The sequence below is a fragment of the Tinamus guttatus genome, unplaced genomic scaffold, assembly GCF_059628265.1.
Source record: "Tinamus guttatus ecotype Peru unplaced genomic scaffold, ASM5962826v1 Tinamus_guttatus_pri_ptg000384l, whole genome shotgun sequence".
NCBI classification, from domain to species: domain Eukaryota; kingdom Metazoa; phylum Chordata; class Aves; order Tinamiformes; family Tinamidae; genus Tinamus; species Tinamus guttatus.
The window spans coordinates 3,932,545-3,952,569 of NW_028288918.1; the positions used below are offsets into that span (position 1 = coordinate 3,932,545).

Here is a 20,025-nt window from a genome sequence, read left to right on the forward strand (position 1 = left end):
CAGCAGTGCCCAGTGTTACAGAGCTTACATGATTGAAGCTGGCCATAAAAGGATCAAATATAAGATGGGAGCTAACCAGGATACTTGTAACAGAGAAGACTGCTCAACAGCATACTTGGCGTTTAGGCTTCTATGAAAGCAAAGCAGAAAATACTGGATTTTTTTTTTTTTTTTTAAAAAAAGGCCATAGGGATAGATAGCAGACTGACAACTGGAACTGTACGCTATCTGTAAGCAGATACAGTCTTGCTTACCTCAGTGTATTAAAAGACAGCCAGTATAGAAAGTTAGGCTGCGCTACTTGCACTTTACATGTAGCGGATAGAAAACATGTTCAAATGCCACCTTCAACTCAAAAAAGCAGCTGTCTGGTGCAGCAGGAGAATCAAGTATCAAGACCAATGTCCTTCAAATAGAATGATGAAGACAACAAGAGTAATTGTCTTCTGTGATAGATTGTATGTTTGCAGGACTATATAACAAATGCCTGCAGTCATGGAGGCATGGAGTCATGGCATGTTACCACCATCTAAATGGTCAGCATAAACCAGTTCCAAACTACTGTGTACTTACATATAAGACACTCAGATGACACCGATCTGCACTACTGTCAGTCTTCTGGATAATTGGAATGAGATGACATGGCAGTAGTTTACCCTTTTTAAGAGACAATGGATACAACACATTTGCTTAGAGATAGCAAACACCTGCTTAAAGATAGTGTTCTCATTCTCATAGACAAGAAACAAGAAAAGGTCTTCACCTGTTCATGAAAGCATTATGTCAAGAGTTTTGATCTCCTTGAAAACAAAAGCTGGTATCTTCTAGAAGATGTAGATAAGATAACCAAACAAGATTCTGGTTTTTCAGATTTAATGGGACTGCACTTCTCTGTTTTAAAGAAGGATCTTAGCAAATATTCCAGGAGAAAGCTATCTGAAGTGGACCTTTCATGTATTCCAGAGCATAATTTGACAGATCAAGCAACTTTTTAGGATGAAACTTCACAAAAGCAAGAAGATAGCTGGAACATCAGGAAGCAACTGTCCAAGAAGGATAGCAGCAAATTTTGGGGCCCTATGCACTACCCCTAGTGTAAGAAAGCAAATGTAAAAACTTGACCTATAACACACCTGTCCACATGTAGAATTACTAGCAATATTAAATATGCACAAAATCTGCTCTTGGTGCTCTTATCATTCCACTCTTTCCAACTTGAAGAAATGTAAGAGTAGCATATCTCTCAATTTAAACATTTCACTTCACAGTTTACCTGGCTTTTCTCCACAATAATTTTTCTACAAGCAATTGACTGAACTGCTTATTCTGTCTCCCATGCTCATTTTTGTGTACAAAAAGAGGTGACATGCTCCAACTACAATTCTCTGCGTTTTATGCTCTAACAATACCTATGAGATATGGAAACATCCAGAGGAAGCCATACGTTCTTCAAAAGACTCCTACCAAAAGAATCCGAGTTTGCATTTAAGGGATAAACACACAGGTGAAAACTGCAAGTTTTTACAGTCATGTAAATGAGTGAAAAAACACGTGTGACCAATAACCAAAATCTATGGTATCTAAGCTTGCATCATTAAGACATGCACTCATACCAGCCTTTTCACAGTCAGAAAGGAACAGGATTTTAAGAGCATCATAACAGTAAGAACACAGATGTTGTTGCTGCAGACGATCTAAAGCCATAGTACATTGCTATCTGCATCAGGGAAGATTTACATTACCGGTGAGATTGGGCTTGTGCCTTCCACAACTGGCTGACAGGCTTCTGCCACTGCTCGAACATGGCCATAGCCAATTGCTGTTAGCAATAATTTGGCTATTTTTAGAGCATTAAGGTAGGCACCCCTTCGAGTTTCCATATCTGCATTTGGCAGGAAGTTATTTCTGGTCAGCATGCTCAATACGAGAGGCAAGCCACCACTTTTTAAGAAGTTGTATTGGAAGTCACTGGCATCTTCTCCCAGAGGTGCACTGGCGGGCATTAGCAAGGCATATACTACCTGTAGAAAAAATACAGCAAGTTAGCTAATAAAATTGCACTAGCTTGGTGACAGATGATTGAACATGAGACTATACTGGAATACTTCTATCCTATGCTTTGGCAGTACAGTCCATACAGCACTCCAATAAACTATACCAAGTATTTTGAATTGATAATTTCAAAACAGAATTTCATCTTAAGTTTTTACAAAGAGCATTGCCAAACAAGTCTAGAGACTTTTCCTAATAAAAACTAAAAGATACTAATAAAAATTTATTTATTTATTTTAAACAGAAAGGCAAAGTATCACATACCTCAGTTAGATAGAGCACTTGTGAGGCAGAAGGACCAAAGAAGAGAGAGTCTAGAGACGGACTAAGGCTGCTTTCACCAAGTTTTGCATGATCTAAACATATAGCTCTTAGTTTCTCAACCGTAGTGTTGTCTGCAAGAAAAATATTAAGCAGTTTGTAACATAGCTACTCCAGAACATTCCAGGGGTATTTTCAGTTATCAACCTTAAAAATTTAGCCATGTCAAAAAAGTTACAGAAAATAACCAATACACAACTACAGACTATGAAGTGTTTTGCACTGTTGCTTACTGTCAGTAAAAAGACTAATAAAGTTAAGCTTAAGAAGTTAAAGAAATGTCATAAAACCACTACAAAATAGAACATTTTCTCCATGCTTCCACTGCACTGAACTAGGGCACCAAACACACAGTTTGCTCTTTTTTCTGATAACTTTTTAAGACAGATGAGACATCACTGTTTTGGAAATACATTTATGACTCTAACCAGGATAATAGAGACATTAGTTACAGCACCGATAAACTATCAGAAAGTAGAAACTTCATTTTTATAGAAACGGTGAGATATATCCATCAAGATAAAGCAGGATGAAATTAAGCATATACCTGGTGGCATGAGCTTCATAAGGACACGTGCTCCATCTCTAAGAGGTGGCATATTTAGGCTACTGCCTAAGTCTGCAACTTGCCAAAGAAAAGAGATGTATCTAGGATGCAGTGACATGATCTTAAAACAAACAAACAACAACAACAAAAAAAACAGTTAAAGATGAAATATAGGGCAAAAATTACTTTAAAAAAATGTTAATTACAATCCAAGTATCTGCTTACCACTCCAGGCAAACAGCTTTCAACTTCAGGGTTTGGACCATCGCTGTAGTGATTGCCATGGTTGCCCGGAGAACCGGTGGAAGAGTCAGAAGAACTATCGGGACTTGAGGGCATGTTAGAATTTATTTGTGTAAGCTTAGCTGTAATTAGCTGAAAAACAGAAGAACATTTTATCAATGCTATGCAAAAAATGAGGATTCCTTACTAAATGAGCAACTACTACAGCGCTACTGTAGTAGCACTGGTGGGAGGAATGGAACTGTTTCACAAAATAGAGTGATCCAACGCATGTTTTTTTAAAGCATTTATAAAGAGGGAGCAATACATGAATTAAAATCATTAACTGCCTTGCAACACTTACCGTTTTATCTTTGAGATTCAGTTGTCCAATTAATTTTCTATCATCTGCAGGATCCACGAGCTCACCTCCAATGAACAGCTCTACTTTCGTGTGCGCACTGTTGGCTTTGATGCGATTGAGAATACAGCGCCGTACTTGGCCAATTGTGTCGTTTGTGTGAGACCAAATATCTAGATCTTCCACCTGTCGGCCTTGGTTCGGAAAACGAACTACCAGCGTGATGTGTTTGCCACGGAAAGCTCTGAAAACAAACAATTCAGATAAAGTATTTCATGAGGACAAAAAAGATAATCTAAAACTTATTATAATTCCTGATATGTTTTGAATCAAAGCTATTTCAATATTAAATCTTTACGTACAGTGTTGTACTCCAGCATGTGATTACTTTGTGACGGCACCAAGAGCTGCAAACATAACAGAAACGTGCAAGAAGCCATGCTTGGTATGCACCAAACATACATGAAAATACGGTTTTATACACAAAAAAATTGACCAATTTTGCCAGGAGGTTTTAAACATAGACGGAATTTTTAAAAAGTCTTTTTTATAACTATAGAAGTGTAAAATCTTTTAGATCTTTTCTCCTGATTGTAATAATGCAATAAGGCCCATTAGGTTGGCAACTACATTTTGCTCTTTTTGTGAAACAACTGTTCCAAACACAGAAACATCAGAAAAATACTCATCAGGTCACCAAGTCTGACTGCCTTCTCTCAAAAACTGATTTAATATTAGAACTCCACATCTAAAAATCAAAATGCTTTTGAAGATTAAAACAGGGATTAAAAAAAAAATTACGTTCTACCAGTGATCAAACTTGTACAGTGGCATGGAACTCAGCAGGAAAGATGTGCCCACAATCTCAACAAATTGATCCTAGACAAAAAGGCAGGTAAAAATTCCTTGTAACAGCTCCTTGCTAACAAGACCTGTAAAAACTTAAGTCTAATAAAATACACAGGTCATATAAACAAGATGTACCACCAATGGACACATAACACCATAAAGAAAAGAAACAGCAGTTTTCAGTTTGCTTGACAAAAAGAGCACTTAAAAATAAGAAAGGAGATGGATTTTTTTTTTAATGGCAGGGAGGTTAACCGCATTATAATCCTGTAGCCATCTAATCATTATGAATTCTTAAACATTCTCTGAGATTTTTTTCCCCACATACAGCAGCTACTAACATTGGAATATTAAAACAATCTCTTTGTTTTTATCTTCACAGAAATAAAATAGTTTATTTCTGACAAGTGTCTACACAATTTAAGTATTTTTCTTTTCCCCGATACAAAATTGAGTTAAAGCAAGGACTGAAAGTAAAGTTTTACTCAAGGACAAATGTACAAGGAAAGAAGGAATACAGAAACATGAATACACTTCCACACATCTTTTCTTTCCCTTTCTATGGGGGGATGGAAACTGTTGCTGAACTTACGCCATAACCAGAATATTGCACTTAAAGATAATTCTACATTTAGGCTGGCTAAATAAGATCAGTATCTTTGCAAACAACTCTGGAAGAGTAGCATGGGCATTTGTAACATGCTCTTTATGACAGAGCTACTTAAAAAGTTTGTCTTTGCTAATTTTGTAAGTGATTTAAAGAATGGTGTTGTTTTTAAACAGTTATCTGGAGCTAGAAGAAAAAAAAAAAGAAGGAAATATATCCAAAACAATCTAGCCATAAGGTACACTCTGCCAGTTACACAAGAAAACACTAAATATACGAGTTTATTTTCTGGTCTTCCAACTCCTTCCTGTATAGCTGAAGGCCTGTATTTGCATGGATCCTTCTTTTTTTAAAAAAAAAAAATAATAATTTATACCCATTTTTGATAGACCATCACTGTGAAGGTATCTTGCATTCATCTGAAGTTCTTTTGGGGGGAAAAAAAAAATTATGGGAGTTTATTAAGAGTCAATTCACATGACTACAGACCAAACAAACTTCAGGGGGGATGGAACGCAGAAGCCCTATAAACACATGCATGAATATAATCCCTTTACAATATAAAATTGCCAAGATGTTAGCAATATCTCAGTTAACAGAAATCCCAGTAGTGCATTTTAACACATACCTTGACATAGGTAGAATAGTTCTCTCTTCATGGTAATCGCTGTCACATTCATTTATATATTCTCTTAGAACAGTCAGCACTCTCACCATTCGTATTGCTTCTTGTCTTGCACAATTAATACTGTCCTTATCTCCATCCAACACACAGAGCGTATCATAGGAGGCTTTGAGACGATCAAAACAGGACTGAATGAAGTCTTCATGAATCACAACCTAATTATATTAAAAAATGGGGCAATTAAAATACTAAAAATGGCCTTTCAATTGGATAATAAACGGGTACAAGTGGAAAAAAAACAGGTAAGTAGTTCTTAAAAGCCGATTATTTCACATTACAACACTCATTGACAGTTAGATCTAATTTAGCTCAAAATTTTGCTCAAGTCATCAGTAGCCTGTACAGGGCAAACTTGCTCATGAACAGAAAAAGTGGAAGTTTGCACTAAAAATAGCAAATTGCACCTTTTCTTATTTATTTCCTCAGACTCCATTACAGGATCTCTGCCTGACAATTCAGTAAGGGTCAGCTTGCTCAACATTAGGGTGACCATAGCACATTTGCAGACCATCAGAATAAATCTTACCTCAGAACCAATTGCAGATACCCTTCATTTCTAGCAGAAAAATAGACTTCAGACTAGATATGATACAGCAACAGTTGCAATAAATCTCATCTTTCTTTCTGATTTCTAACACCTCCTTGCTCTTGACCTCGACTGACTTATCACAGAAAGAGTCTCTAGTGTAGAGACACCACTGGTCTCCTGGTGTAAGGAAACACTTCTACTGCAAACATGGTAACACTCATAGTCACTTTTCTCAAATGTAGATTAGAAACTGAGAATGAGCATCAGCACAGTGAAGCAAAACACTTGGGCGTGTTCAGCAAATCTGATGTTTTCCAAAGTGTCCACCTAACCATTTCCAGGTGGAAAGATCTACATGCACTTGCCAGGACCAGACATATAGCAAGGCAGAGGCGTGCAGCCCATCTGCCACTCCAGCAAGACAAAGCTTGCGTGGCTGCCAAGGTACCATCCAGAGCAGTTGTGCTGTATCTACTCTTGGAGACTCTTGCAAGTCTTTTTGGAGAAACAGTTAAGAAAAAAGAAGTTTTAAGAATCACAACTGCCAAGCTATCAACTGAATATTGTCTGGAGGACAACACTCTTTCCTCCCTCCCCCTAGATTTCCGTAATCCCAGTGGTACAAATAAGGACCACATCTGGAAATTTAACAGAAGGCTAACTTAAGTGTACACCATAAACTGTTATGTAAATAGAATGAACAAATACAAAAGGCAAGTTTAATAAAAAAGACTTGTCAAAGTTCAGGCCCTAAATATCCCGTCAGATTCTTAATTCTGCACTCAATTAGAAACTGATGGTTGAACTCAGGAGCATACTCTTCAAATCAGGAAAAAATATTCTCCATTTCACAACTTTCAACTCTAAAAAATATCACTGAATTCTATTTTCCCATTCTTTTACCATTTGTCCCACCTATTTCATATTATTATTATTTTTTACCTGATTAACTTGTAACCTTGGACCAAGATTAGTATAGATCTCTTTAAGAAGATCTATTGCTCTGTTTGCGATGTCGTCATTTCCCTGAATCACAACCTGGTATAATAAAAGCAAGTGTTAGGACATCTGAAAACATTCTGCAATAACATTTGAAAACAAAATGACTACACATAATCATCATCACACATGGGTAATTCACTAATGAGGTACAAGTGACTAAAATGCTTAGTTAATACAACCTGTAGATGTTACACTGCAAGTAATTGCATAGTACAAGTTAAGATGAAGAAGAAACCATTTTAAGAGAGTTCGCCAGAGTCAGCAAAAAAAAGCCTAGGCTTTATAAATATTTAGAATTTCCAGGCAATTAACCTAGGAGACTAAGAATTGCACTTTAAAGCAAGTGCCCTTTTTCAATGCTGAAGTATTCTACATCACCATAAAAATTAGAACAGAATTTTAAAGCAGTTGAGATGAAACAGGCAGGAGCAGGAAGCAACACTGTTTCCAACTTGGTAGTCTGAATTGCCACTACAAGCCCCCGGTCCCAGGGATACTGCAAGCAGCCCTAGCGAGCTGCTACCCCTGCAGGATATTGGCCTGAAGATCGACAAGTTGTGTCCTCCTGCCCAGCAGCAGGGCAGATCCCAGGCAGTTGCTTTCCTTGACTAACCCATTCTGGCACTGTGGGGGCTACTCTGTACACCACCACTGCGTGAAAACTTACTTGCATAAAACTCCAGTGTGTTTTGGTTTTAGCTATCAAGACTGTGACTATGACTACTTCAACAAGCCACAAGCAAAATTACAAGAGTCTGTTGCTTTACACATGGCTCACATTTTACAAACCACAGGCACTATTATCATGCCACACTGCAGCTACTGTTTGACCTACTACAGTTCCTGAAAATTAGAACAAACTTTTTTTTTTTTTTTTTTAAATAAAAATAAAATAAAATCAGCTCAATGTTTTTCACTACTGTATTTGGAAAGAAACAGAAAGCTTTTACCAAAAAGCTACATTTTTAATTGTAACAGATACAACTATGTTCAGAAAAGACTCATAAAAGGTAAATAGAAACCATGTGAGTTCACTTACCATTCCCGAATGAATAACATAAACAAGTTTATAATATGCTCATGCTATGAATAACATGAACAAATGCCCAAAATAAAGTTTTGTTCTAATGAGAGAAAAATGTCTCTCACCTCCCATTGTTGAGCAACTGTTAAGCAGAAGTCTGGCAGGAAAACAAACAGAAACCAAAAATCCCACACACTTTTTTGGGCAAAGCAAGCAACTAAGTCATACATTTCGATGTCCTACAGATGACTCAACTGCAGGGATTCTCAGGATCACTGATATACCAGAGAGGCAAATTTTAATCTCACGTACGTACATAGCTACTAACACACCTCATGTTTTCAAATAACTTTCCTTGTTAAACTCCGGGTTGGGATTAGCGTACAAAGTTACTAAGGCACATCTGTCCCACTCCCCTGGGAAAACATGGACGTCGATGCCCATACCTTCAGCTTGAAAAAGCACCTTGCCGTAAGTTGAGTCTATGATTAACAACTGACACATGGCTAAAAATACAAAAAGGCTGGGAGATACTTAGGAATCGACTTTTCCAATGTTTCCTCAAATTAGCTTACCCTCCAAAGGTAGTCTAATCCTATTAATTCCAGATCATCCATCATATAGGCTCGTCTCTTTGCTACTAGTTTCCCTTCTCGACAGTTCACAGCTTTGAAGAAACGTTCAAAACATTTCATTCCATTTTCTGTTAATAGGGAAGGATCCAGCTGAAGCACATTATTTTCAAAGAAGTCCTTATTAATGTCAGGGTCTAAGTCTGGTTCATCCCCCATTAGTTTGGAATACCATTTAAAACAGGCTTCTCGATCACAAAGATAAACGGCATTTTCAGCTAAACACTTCCATATTTGCTTCGCCTGAGGGGCACAGAGCCACAGTTGACCATCCTTCAATAAAAATCTTGAGCAAAAAAAGAGACAATTAACAATATTTTCTAGTTGACATCTTCGAGTCACAGTTCAGTAAAAAGTACATGAAATAATTTGCATATGCATTTTAGACATGTATATACCATAAATATGACCCTGAAAACTCTATTTATATCATCAGTCTACTCATGTGAGCAGTCTTATGATTCTTAGTAAGATTTTGCAGAATAAAAACTTTAATATTTAATTTATATTTAATTAATATACATTAATAATAAAGGAAACAAGTGGAGAAAACAGGTTTTCTTACAAGAATACTTAACATGATTTACATATACATACACTTACACACAAATACAAATCTCTTAAGGTAGGCTATGCGGGTTTAAAAGTCGTGTCACAATATATGAGAAAATCACTTTTTTCCTCTTCCTAATTACTTTTAGCACTCATTTTACTGGATTATTTGAAATGCCTTTCTGATGATTCAGAATGGCAAAAATCCCACTCAAAAATAAAAATAAAAAATAAATAAAAAAAGAAGAAGAAGAAGAAAAAAAGACTACTTCAATGGAATGCAGCCTGAAACAGAACTCAAGGGACTGGAAACTTTTGAATTTTAGATTCCAATCAAGCTATTATCAGAGAACTATTACAAACCTTAAATTATGAGGGCTAGCACTAAGAAGTGCTAACTAACATAGGTTAATCAAGATTCTTTGGAATCACAGAATCATAGAATGCTTAAGGTTGGAAGGCACCTCTAGAGATCATCTAGTCCAACCCCCCTGCACATGCAGGGTCAACACTTTTTTGTGTTTGAAAAAATCTTTTTTTGGGTGAAAGAAATGAGGGGCTAGGACATGGCATTGCTTTCCAGAAGTTGCTGTCTAGATATTCTGTGCTTGAATTGTTTCAGGAGATCGTTAATTCCTTTTTATTAATAAACAAAGAACACAAATTTCAAGAATGTGACCTTCGTTAAAATGACATGCATGCTTGTCGCAACTGTGTTAATTTACCCTTGTGGATTCAGAACTGATGTAGTGAACCAAGTAAGGACATGTGGACATATCCATACTTGAAATACATATTCATGTAATGTTGCTGAAGATTCAAAGTATGTAAAACCGTATATACACATGCCCTATATTCCAGTCCGTAGGGTTCTGTATACAGGCAGAGGAAAAGCCTATGCAAATTCTAGTGCAGAATTAAAGTTTTGAATTGTAAAGTAGAAAACAAAACCATATACTTCCTATACAGGCCCTAGAAATATTTATTTGGTTACTCCAATATTAATATACAAGCCCAGCAGATTAAGCCCCAAAGCATTTGCTGCATTTTTGCAGCTGAACCTGAACGAAGTTCATACAGCAACCTAAAACTAGACAGGAAAAACAATTAGCATGGCTATTTATTTTAGATATTAATTATAGCTACAGTTTAGCAAATGTAACAAATAACCATGTTAAAACTAACCGTAAAAAATTAAGTCGTTCCTGTACTTCTTGCACATGACTGTATCTACTCCCTGGTCTTACAGTCTGAGGATCATATTCACCATGCTCTGTAAATAAGAAAGCTACCATTAGAGAAAACATACAGAAAGGACATACTGACTTCAAAGGATAGCTCATGCTCGACAACTTGCTGTTCTGAACATAATTAAAACCACTCAATGGACAATACATTTCCAGTAAGATGTACAGAAATAGCTGTTTGCAGCCTCCTAACAGCTAATCCTGCATCCTAAAGTAGAATGAGCAAAAGCGAAGATTCCTCAAATCTATAATCAAACAAATTCTTACTTACAGATACATGTTCAATATTCAGTATAACACTGAATTATTACAGAACTAAACACTGAAGTATTACAGTACACTGAAGTATTACATAACAAGTAAGAATCTGCATTCTAATTAGTTAAATCAATTTTCCCAAATTTCAAACATTTTATTTGGAAAGCAAGTCTGGTAAAGTACACCAAATATATCGTTCAAATCTTTCGGTATTTCTTTTTCTAAAGTTGATTTAGTTTCATTAAAAAATATCTTTTCAAGAATATCAGTTTTAAGTTCTTAGGTTTTATCTCTCCAAAAGCCCTGCAACTCCAGTTCTCTAGCAGCACTGTGCGTGCATGTGTGCATGCTTAAGCGTGTACCACATCAGGAGGAAAGCAGATGACAACTGTATCTACTACAATCTTACAAGTAGGAAAACTACATGCTTGTAATACTGACAGCATGAAACAGAACAATAGTTTTGCAATTTGAAAGTAAACCAAGAAATCATCACTTAAATGTTATTTTTTTCAAATCTTAGCACAACACCGTCTAACAAGCAATTGTTTGCTTTGTGGAAACTTGATTTTTTTTTTTTTAAAAAGAGATATAATCCAGATATTTCTCAAAGAACAGTAGAAGAAACTTCACAGTAGAAGAAAACAGTTAATAACTAGGGGTGCTTCCAATAACTTGAGGAAACCTGACAGTTGCACATTACTGTGTACACATGTAGCCTTCAGAGTTAGAAATTTCATACCCACTAACTTAATTCAAATTCAGAAAAATGCTCCTTTTCTTTAGCAGGTAATACCCATAAATACTAGTTGTAAATTAGGATTACTGGACCTTTGTGGGCATGGGAATTCTTCAGAAAATGAAGCATCATTTTACCACACGCTTTTTCGATAGCACAGCTCTAGTCTTTGATCTATACTAGTCAGAAATATTTCATTGCAACATACATTCCATAAGACCCCTCCATAATTACTGCTATATACTTTATTATAAAGTTGCTCAGATAATACTTGACTAAAATGACTCAACTGTGGGAGATTGTACCATGACAAAATGCAGTCATTCTAAAATTTATTCTGAAAGTTGAATAAATAGCTAAACAAACCAGTACTTCCTCTTATACCAAGGAAGGAAAAAACACTAGTCTAACTGCTGAAATATGCCAGAAGGGTTTTACAATAAAAGAAAGTAATTATCCTAAATACTGCTGCCTACATACAATGTACACACAGCATACTAACTCAAAAAATAAATAAGGGAAGTCAGAAGAACAGTAGTAAACTCATATATGTAGAAGACCTACCATTCTGCCCACTAGACATCTTTCAAAAATTTAAATTTTAACCTGAATCAAGCCAACAGTAAGGGGTAATTTTCAAAAGAACAGGCCAAAAACATTTCTAAATAAAATGTTATAAAACTATCAAAAACATACAAGCAAAAAACCTTTAAGCATTTGAACTAGGAAAAAAAGAAAAAAAAAAAGCTGAGAGCCCAGCAAAAAAAGCTAAGGGAGACGAGGACATTGCAGAGAACAAAAATTAGTTAATTTTACATGTTCAACAGATGTTGCTAGGAGGTGGGGATGGGGTGGGCTGTTTGCCCTTTATTTATTTATTTTGCTGCTATGAATATAAATTAATTCAAAGACTAAAGTGCCAGGAGTGGTTGTAACGGAAGAATGAGTATTGAAGTCACCCAAGGCCAATGAGTTAAGAATTTAAGAATTCTTAAAACTGCTGAACTAAAACAAAACAAAACCACCCTAATATTCTTCATCTCAGCATCATTAAACATCTGCCCAATTTAATTTTACACTATTTCCTGCAGGATGTCTAAATGCGATCTCATTAAAAATGTTTCCTGCACAGAAGAGTGCAAGGGGAGGGGAATAAATTTTGCAAATCATCACTGAGCAGAGAATTTGAGTACTGTAAAGGGTACTGGATCCTTAATTTTATCAACTCCGTATCTGAACAGAACTGTTAACTTGCCCATGAAGACCTTACCAGGAAGTGCAAAAGCAGTATGGAAAAAGTCCAAACTGAAAGGAGAAGGAATAAGAACTGATATAATTACTTAAACAGCATGCCTTCCTTGAGGACTATGCCAGTCCTATGCAATCCCAGTCACTTCATTTCATGGAGGACTTTGCAGAGTTGGGGAGAAAGATGATAAAATCAACGATAATAGAAAGTAAATGAAAGAGAGTTGGCTTTGAAAAAACAAAAAAATTAAGAGGCAAAATCATTAAAGGGAGTTTGGCAGAAAAGAACATATATTAAGGCTTCAGGAAGATCAAATTCTGGCAAATTCAGAACTACTACAAAAACATTTTCACAGATTACACAGTGATTGTGAAGTTAACTTCCATAAAAATCTGTGAACATTTTTTTTTCTTCTTCTTCCCTATGGCATTTTTTTCTCCTGTGATTGGATATTTGCATTGTATCTTCTCCCTCAGTCTCAGCTTGATGCTACAGTTGTTCAGCTCTTGCTCTTTACATAATTACCATAACTTGCTTCTCCTTCCATTTGTATCCCATCAAGTATCTTCCCTCTCCTTCTCCATGAAAGCATGGAGATATTAGGATGCTTACAAGCCTCATGCTGCTTTCTCTATGTTCTGCTCTATTTAGTATACAAAATAGAAACGGAAACAGAAGTTGTACAGACTGGAACTGCCTATTATGGTCTTAGTACAGCACCTATAGCATTAGGAGACGCTTTCTGGCTGGCCTTAACTGGGTATAAAAGCGCCTGAGAAAAAAAAAAAAACGTGCACTGTGATTCTTCTGGCCTTGCATTCTGGGGCAGACCAATAGTACTTTGCAACAGCTCTGTAAGAAAGGAAAAAAAATAATTGCTTTGGAATTAGATTTAATTTATATCCTTTACACATTTACAATTTTTATTTTGGCAAAAATGCATATATCGAGCTGCCATAGTTGACTGGAGGGGAAAGCATGTGCCTTTTTGGCATCAGAAAGATCCCATTAAGACACTCTGAAATGTAAAGCAAACATTTGGCTAGTTTTTCTGCCAAAGTAATCAACAATGTGATAGATAAACAATACTGCCATAAATGACTATTCAGTTTCAAAGTTCAAAGTTAATTGAAATTAATGGATCAGCTCCTACATGAACAGTACACGTAGGCTCTCTCTGAACAGAAAGAGCACTTCTCTGCACAGCTGCTGGTTACGCTTCCTTTGCAATCCTGAGGACCACACCTACATTTTCAGAGCTGGCCAATGCCCAAAAGAAAGGAGAAAGTTGCCCACGTAGTTAAAATGCAACACTCACTATAAATGGAATGTTATTTTTACATCAAATGAAGAAAACTTACGAGTTCCTAAGCCACCAACTACATTTACTTCTTTGATTTTAGAAAGGACGTTCAAGATATAATCCCTCCTACCCTTTACCAAAGGACACTTAACATCTTACAGAAGTTACATGACATTAGGCATGTCCTATTCCATCTTACTGGACAAGACTGAGTTTAAAATACTACAGGGTAAAGCATTTAATACAATTTTAGCATTGCAGAAATTGATGTCATCATGAATTAAGCTAATGAAAGTAAAAATCCCATACACGCCTCAGCAGAGAAACAGAGCTGCAGTCTAAAAACTCAGCTTACTTGTCACTCTCATTGTCCGGTTATCTAGCTGAAGCCAACGCCCTAGAATCATAGAATCATAGAATGCTTAGGGTTGGAAGGGACCTCTAGAGATCATCTAGTCCAACCCCCCTGCACACGCAGGGTCACCTAGAGCACGTGGCACAGGACTGCGTCCAAGCGGGTTTGGAAGATCTCCAGAGAAGGAGACTCCACAACCTCTCTGGGCAGCCCGTTCCAGGGCTCTGTCACCCTCACTGTTAAGAAATTTTTCCTTAAGTTCCTGTGGAACTTTTGGTGTTTCAGTTTCCGGCCATTTCCTCTAGTCCTATCAGTGGTCACCACTGAAAAGAGACCAGCACCGTCCTCTGCACTCCCTCCCTTGAGGTACTTATATACACTGATTAGATCCCCTCTCAGCCTTCTCTTCTCCAGGCTGAACAGGCCCAGCTCCCTCAGCCTCTCCTCATAGGGCAGATGTTCCAGGCCCCTGATCATCCTTGTGGCCCTGCGCTGGACTCTCTCCAGCAGCTCCACATCCCTCTTGTGGATGCCCTCATGTAGTTTTGTGGCTCAAAGGTCTTTGAAGGCACATTTGGGATATGGCTATGAGGTACTCTACTATTAAACAAACTCCAAAATAGGGCAATCTACATAAGAACACTTTAGCCAAAACTTACTTTTGGTAAGTAAACACACACACACATTTTGCAATGTGCAATATCTTAGCACTTCTGAACAATTCATGCTGAATTCCCAAACCTTTAACATAATACACTATTAAATTTTTGAGATGCAACTGAAACTCTGGTAGTAGGTTACACAAGGTAGAACAGGTCCCTGCTTCCTACTAAATCACAGCGACTTCCCCACCCCTCTTTTCCCCCTTCACTTCTGCTGGCTCCTTTATAGGATGCTACAGGGCAGTGTTACTGAGAGCAGCCTTCCTCGCTGTCTGCATTCTACCTTGGTAGCTAGAAGGCTATCTGCTTCCAAGGGTAAGAGTGCAAACTCCTCAGCATACACTTAGGTTTAGACCAAAATACATAAAAACTAACATGATGTGCTGCTCAAGTATTGCTCATAACAAATGTAATGAGAAAGCAACTAAAAGAACTGGAGTTGTACAGTAAAACAAAGTAGTCTTAAGTCCTTCTCCCTGACAAATTCCACTGGCTTCAAATACAGAAAGATTATCGCAGAAATATAATAATAAAAATGTCAAAGGAGCTTAAAAAATTCAAAATAAAGCATAAAAAATTTCACACGTGAAGTCATGCAATATTCAAGATTATTATTATTTTCCACAAAATAACCATCCTAAATTAATTAATTGGGGTAAGATGATGTGCATCAATCCACAGAAAATCACGAGCAGTCATTTCCCAATATTCTACTGCAAAACCCACCATATATGTTCAATTATGAAACAAGATGTTTACATTTTGAGCTTGTTTTGACCCAAGCTAACACCACAAAGGCTACTGATCCCACACCTGCTCTATGATTAAGCAAACAGTCTATCAGTTATTCCAACACAAGAGTTTGCTTTCAAATCCATTTTCAGATGGAGTTCTTGTACACTTTATTTATGAAACATTTTCTGTGCAGAACTTACCTTTAGCATATTGCCTCATGCTTTCCATATAGGCAGAGAGATTTTCTGCAACCAACGTAACGAGGGCGTGATTGTGCTGGAGTTGGTTGATTAAGTCATGTCGGTAAAACACGTGTGGACTTCGCTGAGTTTGACTGAAATTAAAACACGAGTGTTACAGAAAAAGCAGGCATGTTTTTCACCTCACAGTTCAGAAACTGATTCTGAGCACCTGTGTCTTGGAAGCAAGTTCCATATTTTAATAAAAGATTTATTTTAGAAACCATATTGAGTCTCTGACAATATTTGCCCTTCTTTTTCCCCTGACATGTTAACAGTTGGTTCCAGTTAGTAAGAGCAATTCATCTGGATTATAGTTACAATCAGTATGAAAAATACCAAAGCAACGTGAAGAGTTCAGTATGCTAAGGGGAGAACACCTGAAGCAGGGTAAGAAAGGAAATATCTGCCTGCAAACTGGATAACAATAGTTAGAATCTCTATAACCATAGTCTTCTCACCTGATATTGTCTGTCATAAATCTAAGTATTATGTAAAACTATGCCAATTTTCCAGAATGACCGATCAATAGTCTTATAACTATAATGAAACATATTAGCCAAAACCTGTCTACTAGCAAGACAATTGTTCCAATACTTGAGAAGTCTGAACAATTTTGCATTCCTTGTTTTTCTAACTGTATCTATCAAAAAAAAAAAAGAAAGAAAAAAGAAAAAAACCCCACATAGTTGGTACAAACAGAAACAGCATAGATAAAAGAAATATATGCTCCAAGAAGAAACAGGACTAGAGCTCAAGAGAAGGAGTACCACCCCAAGAAAAGTAATTGGGTGATGCTTAAGTATATTACCAAGATCTGAAAAAGACACTTTTCTTGAAAGAGACATTAGTTATGTTCATTTTACAAAATAAGCTGCAAGACAAAACACAGGGCCTAAGTTCACTATCGCAACGCTATCTATTTCCAAAACTGGGGACTAGTCATCTCTGCATGTAGCCTCAAAAAGCCTCATCAGGGAACTCCACCATGGCTGTGCAGACAATGCTAAGAGGGACAAAAATAATTACATATTGCATGGCTCACCTGATCCCAAAGCCTGTTCTGAAGAAATACAAATGTCATGCCAGAACTACTCTCCTTTCCTTTAAAGCACAGGAGACTCTAGAATTAGGTGAATGGGTTGCTGGTGGGAACCCTTACCCATCCTGGGAAACTGAGCCTCAACATCAGGTGATGCGCACTCAGTAAGCACCGTCACACCTTCTGAGATCAGTAGGGAACGCGAGAAACACCAGACTCAGCACCCGCTGACAACCATCTCACACCTCTACACTAGTACAGATGCAATGACAACAGAGCTATTGATTTACTGGGCCAGAGTCACTCTCACTGTCACTCTGAGCTTAAAAGGCAGGGAAGCCATTAACATCCATCCCAATAATTATGCTATTCGCAAGCAACAGTGTTTGGCCTGCTAAGCAGAGAGGTCTTTTAGTTTTGGAATACACAGAGGTTTCCAAAAACAGCTTGAAAGATGCACTTAAAATATAAATTATGTTTTCATAAAGAAAAAAAAAAGCAAAAAAGAAAACAGACATTTATAGGATAGAAAAGAAAAAACAAACGGACAGGAGTATGAGGGCAGAAAACATAGGGCTTCGTACTGCAGAGACAATACCCTCTGTTTTCCCTCCAAGAAACTTTCCAGTTATACATCATTCCCCCATATATATCCATCACCCCTCTTTGTTGGGGATAATCCAGCAGCAAAAGCAGAAAAATTGATTTTTCTATTTTAGTGGCTGAGATTTTACTTTTAGACAAAAAGTTGCATTTACAAAGTTGCATTTACATTAAATGAGAATTTTGACAGTTTGGGAAATGTATATGACAACACAACTAAAGGAACAAGCACAGCAGGAATGGGCATTTTCCTGAATTATGCTGTTTGCATATAGATTATATAGTTATAACTGTATATGCACATACATATAGAAGGTTTTTTGTCCTATTTCATATTAAGTATAGCAACATTGTATTGTCTCTACCAGACAAAGACTCTGTTCTTAGGCAGATATTTTTCACTTTTTCCCCTCAACAGATGCATCTTGGTTCACATCTACTTCAAAAATAGGAATTGTGAGCATAACCCTAGTTATGAGCTATCTTCTTGCACAGCATTTGCGAGCAACATACCCAAAGCAGTTATTTCAATAACCTGCTAGGGTGGATTCAAAGGCAAGATGATTGTATCCATGCAGAAAAAAAACTGATCTGATAACAAGCAGACTTTTTAACATAAAGCCAACTCCATACACACTACTGAATTATTCCTCAGGTATCTGAGGTTGGGCTCATTGAGGCTGCTGCTGCTGCGGCAGAGAACCATACGTACGAGGAAAAAAAAAAAAGAGCAGAACAGTCATTTTTCATTGTAATTTTGCTAAATGGGTATTAAAGATCTACGTGTAAGAACATGAAAAAAATCATTTTGAGATGGATGCCAGAGTGTTCTGGAAACACTAATAGTGACTGCATATTTGGTAGGAAAATACTCTCCAAGTGACAAAGGCAAAATCCCAAATTTTTAACTTGAATGGAGTTCTTTCAAGTTGACTTTAGTTTTGCCCAAAGTAATACTACACATGCAAATTAGCTTTTTAAATTAAGACTTCTTCTATTAGATTAACATGTTATCAACCTTTACAAGCAGACTTTAAAGAACCAAACAATAGGGGCAGTAACCAGAAACCTAAAAGGTAGGCTAAAAACTGACTTGAAACTAAATCCAATGTTGTCTTAGAACAGTCACAAATCCCTGATCTCCTGACAGAAGGTCCTCTCGATGTTCAATTAATCTCCCTCAGCAATTAATTTAGGAAACCAATCTTTTTATATTGCTAAAATAGATACAGGTCAAACAATTGCTTGAAACTGGTCTGGAGGACGCTCTATCTCCATCACCCAACACAGAGAAAATTAAGATGTACTATACACTAACACCAGTAAAATTGACTATTCTGATATTAACAGGCATCCTCCTTGCACATACCCAAGCATTAATCTTTTACATTGTTGCAATTCTGGTTAAACTAGACTTCCCAAAACAGGCGGTTTTCCTTGAGGTCAGGAAATTAAGTATTACCAAAATAACTTCATAACAAATTTGTAATTTTATTCAACTGCAGGATTAGCTGCAATAATTAAATCCTCCTCCTGAAAAGAATCTGAATAGTGCAAATTGTATAAGGTAATTTCTAAGCATTTTTGCTATGAATCAGTAGCTTCAGTCTTTTCCTAATAACTTTTAATTGTCGACAAACTCAAAACTCCCAAAATAATATACTTAATGCTATTGATAATGCCTGGACAAAGCCCAGTGAAATGCTCAAGTCATCTGTCACAAACGTTACCTCAAAATGATTTTCTCCTCTCACTACAGATTTCCAGTGATCTGGGCAGTATCAATATCCCACCCCTCTTAATAATATCTATCAAAAGCTTCTCCTTTTTCACACACAGACACAGGCTTGCCAGAAACCTGAGGCACTAAAGAGACAACCTAAACAAAAAGGGGGAGAGATTCAAACCATTTACCTGTACATATGCCTGCAGTACAGGGAACTTGGTCTTCTACAATCAGAAGAAATTTAGGTTTCCCCCATGATTAATTTGGAGCAGAAAGCTGTCTGGTGACTTGAATGAGCCCCATCTGAAAGACTCTCTAAAGCAAAGCTTCTTCATTAAGGCACTGTGCTAAAAAACATCCATTTTGTTCAAGCGCCATGAAGAAGCAGTTAGCTCCGTTCACTCAGACCTTACTGCATGCCGAATGCCAAGGACTTCCAGAAATCTGTTTTCTGCTAACAAGTAGATATTTCTGCAACTCTGTT

The 20,025-nt window shown here is 37.0% G+C and overlaps 1 protein-coding gene across 2 annotated transcripts in view; it reads right to left on the reverse strand.

Annotated features, from left to right (window-relative positions):
• USP9X (ubiquitin specific peptidase 9 X-linked) overlaps positions 1-20,025 on the reverse strand; it is a 97,822-nt gene that overhangs the window by 36,503 nt on the left and 41,294 nt on the right. For both annotated transcript variants that reach the window (XM_088530668.1, XM_088530667.1), the window contains exons 14-23: positions 16,132-16,265; positions 10,569-10,656; positions 8,775-9,117; positions 7,116-7,211; positions 5,588-5,799; positions 3,507-3,747; positions 3,146-3,295; positions 2,921-3,041; positions 2,317-2,447; positions 1,743-2,021 (exon numbers count right to left, since the gene is read on the reverse strand). In XM_088530668.1, coding sequence (XP_088386794.1) covers positions 1,743-2,021; positions 2,317-2,447; positions 2,921-3,041; positions 3,146-3,295; positions 3,507-3,747; positions 5,588-5,799; positions 7,116-7,211; positions 8,775-9,117; positions 10,569-10,656; positions 16,132-16,265 — 1,795 coding nt within the window. The remainder of the gene's footprint in view (positions 1-1,742; positions 2,022-2,316; positions 2,448-2,920; positions 3,042-3,145; positions 3,296-3,506; positions 3,748-5,587; positions 5,800-7,115; positions 7,212-8,774; positions 9,118-10,568; positions 10,657-16,131; positions 16,266-20,025) is intronic.